Source organism: Nicotiana tabacum, chromosome 23, assembly GCF_000715075.1.
Source record: "Nicotiana tabacum cultivar K326 chromosome 23, ASM71507v2, whole genome shotgun sequence".
Taxonomy (NCBI): Eukaryota; Viridiplantae; Streptophyta; class Magnoliopsida; order Solanales; family Solanaceae; genus Nicotiana; species Nicotiana tabacum.
This window is the reverse complement of record NC_134102.1, coordinates 54138481-54146697: the sequence shown is the minus strand read 5'-3', so window position 1 is coordinate 54146697 and position 8217 is coordinate 54138481. Positions and strand designations below refer to the sequence as shown.

Here is an 8217-nt window from a genome sequence, read left to right as displayed (position 1 = left end):
CTCTCATTTCTTAATAAAAATATGATTATTTAATAATAAGAAAGGGCAAGATGAAAAAAAGAAAGGACGTAATTACACTAAATTGATCGTTCCATAAAATGACATTTTTCGTCATTACACAAAGACTAATTTAACGATACAATACAATAAAATTTAAGTTAAATTAATAATGCCATACACACAATAGGTAGCAACCGTCCAAACATGTTGCTAAAAGTGTTTTCTCGTTACAATATTATCTTTTTTTCATTTTCCTTTTTTTTTTCCTCTGCTTTATTTGTGCGTATATTAGTCATTCACTCTCTTCTCAGACTCCCCACACACACGTCCTTCTCTCATTCATCTTCCCCTACCTTCGGATGTAAGCCTCTCTCTCTCTCTCTACAGCTCTGTCTATATACATGTATGCAATGTAGATGGAATTGCGTGTGTAAATTCTCTTTGTGTGTGTAAATTCTCTTTGTTTTTTTTTTTTTGCTGATTCTGTGTACTGTTGATTAATTTTTTCCAGTGACGAAAATGGTGATGTTCAAGATCATTCGCGTCGAGACTACGCCGTTCGAAGGCCAGAAGCCTGGTACTTCCGGTCTCCGTAAGAAGGTATACCTCAAACGAATTAAGCTAAATCAAATTCAAACAAACAGTTCGTTTCGTTGTATGATTTCAGCTGTTTCATCAACTTTGCCACATTTTCGCGGTGATTTCCGGAGAAGCACGGTTTTATCTCCTTTCCTTTTCACCGAATCCGTGAAATTTTTAGCTGCTTTGATCAGTTTTGAGTTTCTTTTCCTGATCTGTTCGCTGTTCGAGTTCGATCCGCTTTCCTTTGCATTTTCTTTTTATCTTTTTCTTAAAGTTTGTATTAATGCATAAAGCTTGTAGTCAGCAGATATAGATCTAAGGAATAAATTGCAAGTGAATGGGCCTTGTAGTAATGGAATGAAAATATCAAATGATGTGACGAGTGCCTCCTCTGTAAATAATTAGAAATTTTGTTGTAAAACTAATACTCTTTGATTTTCTAAGTTGATTTGATCCTCCTTGTGTACAAGCTAATTTTATTCGCCTGCATTATCCACTCATCAACTTTGTCCTCGTGCATTCTTATTTGGCCGTAAATTAAGCTACTTAAATTAGATCAAGTAAGGAATTCTTACTTTATTCTTGGGAAGGTCTAGACCTAAACTTGCAAACGTTCATTAGATATCAGATTCAGTTGTATGTGACGGAAAAAAGGAAATGTATATAGTACTTTGTGTGTAATTTTCTAATATAAGAATCCTGTTTTTGAAAAATTAATCTAGAGGTTTAGATCCCAGCGGAGGCAAAAAACACTAGGTGATTTCTTTCCATCTGTGAATTGCTCAAATTCATTTTTTCTAAGCTAAAAATACTGATCAATTTGGGATCGAGGGAGTATTCATAACCCACCAAAAAGATTGCTGATATGTCAACGAAACATAATTCCCGGCGAGGGGTGTTAGCTTAATGGTAAACTATCTCTGACTAGTTCGATGTACTAAGAGGGTGTGGGTGGGCTAAAAAAAGGAAACACACACAGGCTCACAATTCCGGACCCCCAAAAATTTATAGTGACGTTCTTAAACTCTACCGCCTTAGCCAATTGGCTTGTAGCTAATTTATTTTCCTTCACATTTCTGTAAGGGTGGATGCCTTTAACATTTATCGTTCTCCCAGAGACAGCTGGAACAATAGTTTAATTATGCGTTATGTTCGTATTCTTTGCAACTCTTTCTGCATTTTGTTTGAAATATTTGCAAGGCTGGTAGTTTAAATTGTAGTTAAGCACTTAAGCTCACTTATGGATAACCTGCACTTCTAATCAGTAGTTCTGCATGATCTTCAGCCTATGTGGAATGTCTTTGCTTGTTTCTGTGCTGTTATTTTAATGGCTTTAACTTTTGAGTCTAACATAAAGTTGGATGTACTGTTTCAGGTGAAGGTGTTCATACAACCTCATTACTTGCAAAATTTTGTTCAGGCAACATTCAATGCCCTTGGAGCTGACAGAGTTAAAGGTAAGGAATTTTATGTTTTCCATTTCTGGATTAAGTCCTCTACATTTCTTGCATGTAATGGAAGTGTTGATAGATATATCCTCTTCTAATCGCACTTTTGTATGTGCAGGTGCTACGCTTGTGGTTTCTGGTGATGGCCGCTACTATTCAAAGGATGCCATCCAGGTTCTATTGATCCAGTTTTTCCAATGCAATTCTTTATTTTGTGTTGTTTGTTTGCTTTAACACAATCAATAATACCATGGAAATCTTCTCTCTAATGCATAGGGGACATTCTGAAACCAAAACAGAATTATTTTCTTTTTCATGTTCCTATGGAGGCCCCATGCCTAACTTGCTTAATGGTTACGCTCGCTGTACTGATGAATAGTGGGTGCTTAATTGAAGGATATAATTCTAAATATAACCGCTTTGTTCTTGTTCATTGCAGATCATTACAAAAATGGCAGCAGCAAATGGAGTTAGACGTGTTTGGATTGGTCAAAATGGACTTTTGTCCACCCCTGCCGTATCAGCTGTTGTTCGTGAGAGAGTCGGGGCTGATGTAAGTGCTTTGCTTCTAGAGCTACCTCAAATTGCTTTATTCATATTTCCCTTTCCTTTTATGTGATATGGTTTTACTTGATTCCAGTATCTTTTAACTTGATACATCATACTCAATACAGGGTTCTAAAGCTACTGGGGCATTTATATTGACCGCAAGTCACAACCCAGGTGGCCCTCATGAGGTAGTACCGGCAATTTTTTCTTAATCAATTTGTTGCTTTTGATGCTTTCTTGCTCTGACAATGTGTGATAACCGATTGTTGAGTTGGAAGGTTTTTAATTTCTATTTTAGGATTTAACTGATTTTATGGTCCTTTATTGAGTCCATGTTTGATCCTCTGTTGAAAAGTAGAATTTTGGATTTTCTTTTCACGTTTTGGCTTGTGTCTTGCTTTTGCTATGACTAATTGCATTCTTGTGAGACCTGAAAATCATGCTATGTATTGAGAGCAAAATCATTACTTTAGCTTTAAGGATTGTATAATTAGTACAATTAGTTTGCTTCCTGTTTTTGATAAAGAATGGGTTCCATTATTGCTTGTTTGGCCTAGATATCTATCTGACTTTAAGCATGAAAACCAGAACTTACATGTCCTGTTTTGTATTTTTTAAGGAGTTAGTTTTTTAAAATTTTTATCTTTTATTGTGAGGGCGGGGGCATTCCAAATCCAAACAGGACATGTAAGTACATGCCTTCTAAATGTGTTTTATTATTCGGAGGACAAATGTGGCAGTCGGAGAATACGTATGGTTGATGAAATGATTGTGGGTCCTTTCAGTTTATTTAGACTACCTATTGGAGAGTTTGGAATGCCTTTGAAATAACTATTAGCCTCGAAACATGTTTTATTTACAGGAGAAGACCGGCGGTGGGAAAATGCTTTACGGAGATAAGATAATTGTGGAATATCCTACAGATTGTTTAGAATGCTTATTAGAGTGTTTGGACTACCTTATTTGGATACCTATTAGAGTGTTTAAAATATCTTGGTGTACTTTGAATATCCTCAAGTATTGTGTTCTGGTGGCATCAATTCAATAAAAGGAAAAAAAGCAATTCGAGTTTGCTAGCTCTTCCTGCAGAGTATAGTTTCTCATATGTATCCACCTGCAGGATTTTGGAATTAAGTACAACATGGAAAATGGTGGACCTGCACCAGAAGGTATAACAAACAAGATCTATGAGAACACCACAACATTAAAGGACTACTTGATTGCCGAGGGCCTGCCTGATGTAAGATGTACTCCTTTCCTATTACATTTTACTGAAGTTCTTAATTTGATTGATGCAGTAACTTTCTGATATCGCCCAACTTGAATGTAGGTGGACATATCTACAACAGGTGTCTCGAGCTTTGAGGGTCCAGAGGGCAAATTTGATGTTGATGTTTTTGATTCAACTAGCGACTATCTAAAATTGTTGAAGTATGAATCTTTCTCTTATGTGCAAAAATAAATGTCTTTCTTCTTTCAGTTATGTCAAGTAATGCTTATACATGTAAGATGTCCTTTAATATGCAAAGGTCAATCAACAATTCAGCTATTTCTGAATTTTGAGTGCCATTCCTTTCCAATTTTTAAGGGCTCTGTGATGTGTCTAGAGCTTGTTAACTGAACACTTAGAAAACTGATATTGCTTCATGCATTTGTCGTTGGATTTTTTTCTGAAGCTAAATTTCATCTTTATTACCTTTCATATGGTTGTTCTTTTTGTAGTAATAGTTTCTTTTCTGGCTAAAAAAATGACATGGCATATCTGTTTCCAGGTCAATATTTGACTTCCCATCTATCCAGAAGTTGCTCTCTTCTCCAAATTTTAGTTTCTGGTATGCACGATGGACACCATTTTGATGTACATTCCTCTGTCAATTCCTTTTCGTGCTAGGAGTATCTGCTAGGTACTCACATCTCTGCACACTGTAGCTATGATGCACTTCATGGTGTTGCTGGAGTACATGCAAAACGTATCTTTGTGGCGGAGCTTGGTGCAAATGAAAGCTCTCTAGTAAATTGTGTTCCTAAGGTCTTCTCGTTTTCCTTGCATTGTGATCTTTCTTTCATTAAAATGTTTGGCTTTCTGGTTTTTCTAAAGCTATATTTTATGACTTCTTTTTTCTTTCTATGATATGTATGATTAATTTAATAGGAGGATTTTGGTGGAGGGCATCCCGATCCCAATCTGACATACGCAAAGGAGTTAGTTGCACGTATGGGATTGTCTACAACGCATTCCGAACCCAATCCACCAGAATTTGGGGCAGCTGCTGATGGAGATGGGGATCGTAACATGATCCTGGGGAAAAGGTAACATCTTGTTGATTTTTTTTTAACTACAACTATTACTTGCTTAAAATTGCATCTTAATTTTTGTTGTTTCCTTTGGTTTGATAGATTCTTTGTGACTCCTTCTGATTCTGTTGCTATCATTGCTGCCAACGCTGTACAAGCTATTCCTTATTTTTCTGGAGGATTGAAAGGAGTTGCCAGGTTCGTATCGCTTTTTTGTTTTTTTGGATCGTAGCTTTATATGATTGTTGTGTTGTTAATAATCTATTTAAAAGCTATTCATTTTGATGAAATATGTCAGAATTTAATGTGATGCAATGATATCCGTTCTACAGGAGTATGCCCACATCTGCTGCTCTTGATGTTGTTGCTAAACATCTGAACTTGAAATTTTTTGAGGTACTATATTGCTCCATTGGCATTTTAGTGTTATTTATTTTTCTTTTGTTAGTGCAGGGTTGAGGGAGTGCTGGTTTCTTAAGTTTTCCATATCTGCCTTTACTGCTTCAGTATTCTGATTATCTTTTCTTTGTTAAGGTACCCACTGGTTGGAAATTTTTTGGTAACTTGATGGATGCTGGAATGTGTTCAATTTGTGGAGAAGAAAGTTTTGGAACTGGTTGGATTTCTTGACTTTGATTCTTGTATCTAATTGATAAAAATAGGTTGGACAATGTAATTGGACACATTAAGGCAATAAATCTTTTTAATTGTCTTCACAGGCTCAGACCATATTCGAGAGAAAGATGGAATATGGGCTGTTTTGGCTTGGTTATCTATCCTTGCCTATAAGAATAAGGACAACCTTGGGGGAGGTAACCTTGTGACTGTTGAAGATATCGTTCGCCAACATTGGGCAACCTATGGACGTCACTATTACACTCGATATGACTACGAGGTTTTTGCTTAATAGTTCCCTATTTACTATAAAATGAGCTTTTCTGTGTCTGCTTAACTTAAATCATGTCAACCAATTTCTTTTGTTTCTTTCAGAATGTTGATGTTGGTGCTGCAAAAGAGCTTATGGCTCATTTAGTGAAGCTGCAATCTTCCCTGGATGAAGTTAACAAGTAAGCTATCCTTTTAGTTTCAAGTTTCTCTCTGGAATACCCAAGGTTTCTAAAGCATGATTATGCAATTTTTCACTCATCATATATTTCTATTTCCTTATCTTTGTATTTTGAGGATGTCCAGCCTTTGTATGAGAAATTCCAGAAGATACTAGCTTAAACACAAGCTAGTAGGTCTTCCTTGAACAGTAGTTACAACAACATCAGATTTTAGATTGATCCGGTACACCCAATGACACTTGGAGCAGTTATAGATAGCATGTAAGAACTGTGGATGTACTATAATATGGAGGAGGCAGAATACATCAAGAAAAGACCTGTGCTACTCCTTTATTTAAGAGAGATCTGATGTGTCATTTGGGAGACGGATTTTTGCCCCTTCTGCCATATATCTATCTGACTCCTCTTCACAAACTGAAATCCTTTTGTAGTAGGAAGTACAGGAGAATTTTCTAGACCAAATTGTGATCTGCATGCCTTCCACGATTCTGTCAGGTGTTCTAATTGCCAGGATGACTTTAGAGCCAAGGCCTTTTATTTCTAGCTTAGTTTGACAATCACAGCACCTTTAATAGGAAGGAGGCAGAATACAGCAAAAAAGGCCATTAATGTATTTGTGTGTTTGTTTTTTCTTTTCTTTATTTTTTCTTTTAATTTTTAAGTGCAATTATTTAATAGAGACCTGCTGTGTCATTTGGGAGAGGATTGTTTGCCCCGTACCCCTGTAAATCTATTATGACTCCTTCCCACAAACTGAAATCCTTCCGTAGTAGGAAGTAAAGGAGAATTTTCTATCCTAAATCGTAATCTTCTGCATGCCTTCCATGATTTCCATCAAGTGTTCTAACAGGCAGGATGACTTTAGAGCCAGGGCCTTATATTCCTAGCTTAGTTTGGCGATTGCTGCACCTTTAACTTTTGAATCGCTTGGCTCATGGCTGTGGCCATCGAGTCAAATGTTTGACTGTCTTTAGTATATTCATATATTGGATCATCATAAACATAATCTACCACTATGTCAATCCATGATGTACTTGCCATGAAAAGGATAAATAAATCTATTAATTACATGTGGGAAGCAGTTGCATTATTTGGTCTTTCCTTGAAGCCCCACACCTCCCTTCTCCCTATAATATCCTCGTACATTAGGAACTTGGGTGTTTTTGTTTCTGAAGAGGTGATTTTGAGAATCAACCAATGGAAATTGTTGCCCAGTTGGTTCACAATCTCCTGTGCCCAAATAAATGAAATGGGATGTCAAATTAATAAGCTTTCAATTGATTTAGGGTGCAGCCAAACCAAATTCAATGGGGCAAGGGGCCATATTTTACTGTGTGGTAGATTCATCCTATTCAAATTTAGCTGTACCAATGGACCAGGAATAGTTAATCTCTATTTGAGTTTCCATGTCTGTCATGTTTTGTCATGGTTGTTCTTCCGCTTTAGAGGTTCTGCTTAATGGTGGCTTTTCTTTGCCTGGTTTGTTGAGATCCCTTTTTGATATTGGCAGCTCGCCAGCTTGGCATGCTTTTGGTAGTTTTTTCATTTTCATCTATAGAGCCCCTACTGCTGATCTTAAGAGCTACGCTTGAATATACTCCTAGTTGCTTGATCGCTTCTCTAGTTCTCTGAGTTCATAAATTTTATACCAGATTTTCATGCTAGATACATCAAAGTTCTTTTTACCTACTCGCATTGCATTATCACAGTAATTTGATGCTACTAATCACAAAAAGAAGAAAGGATCTTATTGTGATGGATGTTCTTTTAGCTAGAAGTTTGATCTATTGTACCCTGTAAGCCAAATTCAGAAAGCATGTTTTATTGCATATATAATCTGTTCAAGATTGTGATAGTTTCAAGCTTTCCCCACCCAAACAAAAAAAAAAAGAAAAAAAAAAGAAACGTGACACAAACATTTGATGCCTCCTTTTATAATTAGAAGGATGTGAGATCCCGACATCTATCTGTTAGATTTTCGTCATCCGAGCCAGCGCAGTTTGAGGTTGAAAATTTGGCATGCTTGCTTTTTCTAATGTATTTCGTTTTTTCAATTTACCAGTCATATTACTTGCAATGTCAGTAGAAAATAAATTTTGCTTGGATTGTCTCTGGGACCTTTTTGTGAGTTTTCAAGGTGGCCACGTTAAAATGTGTCATGTTGTCATGTAGGCACTTTTTCAAGAACAGAATTGATACTATTGCTGTGTCGTTTCGTTGTGTAATACTTGACCTCGAGATAATTTCCCATACAGGATTATAAAGGGAATCCATTC

At 36.5% G+C, this 8217-nt stretch overlaps 1 protein-coding gene across 1 annotated transcript in view; it reads left to right on the top strand.

Moving 5' to 3' along the window:
- Positions 1 to 245: 245 nt before the first annotated feature.
- Positions 246 to 8217, top strand: part of LOC107832007 (phosphoglucomutase, cytoplasmic) — a 27606-nt gene continuing 19634 nt past the window's right edge. The window contains exons 1-17 of the mRNA XM_075245464.1: positions 246 to 361; positions 512 to 600; positions 1958 to 2039; positions 2149 to 2204; positions 2470 to 2583; positions 2705 to 2767; positions 3700 to 3819; positions 3910 to 4010; positions 4352 to 4411; positions 4509 to 4608; positions 4732 to 4889; positions 4977 to 5072; positions 5207 to 5270; positions 5409 to 5490; positions 5594 to 5769; positions 5865 to 5941; positions 8197 to 8217. Coding sequence (XP_075101565.1) covers positions 520 to 600; positions 1958 to 2039; positions 2149 to 2204; positions 2470 to 2583; positions 2705 to 2767; positions 3700 to 3819; positions 3910 to 4010; positions 4352 to 4411; positions 4509 to 4608; positions 4732 to 4889; positions 4977 to 5072; positions 5207 to 5270; positions 5409 to 5490; positions 5594 to 5769; positions 5865 to 5941; positions 8197 to 8217 — 1451 coding nt within the window. The 5' untranslated portion in view covers positions 246 to 361; positions 512 to 519. The remainder of the gene's footprint in view (positions 362 to 511; positions 601 to 1957; positions 2040 to 2148; positions 2205 to 2469; positions 2584 to 2704; positions 2768 to 3699; positions 3820 to 3909; positions 4011 to 4351; positions 4412 to 4508; positions 4609 to 4731; positions 4890 to 4976; positions 5073 to 5206; positions 5271 to 5408; positions 5491 to 5593; positions 5770 to 5864; positions 5942 to 8196) is intronic.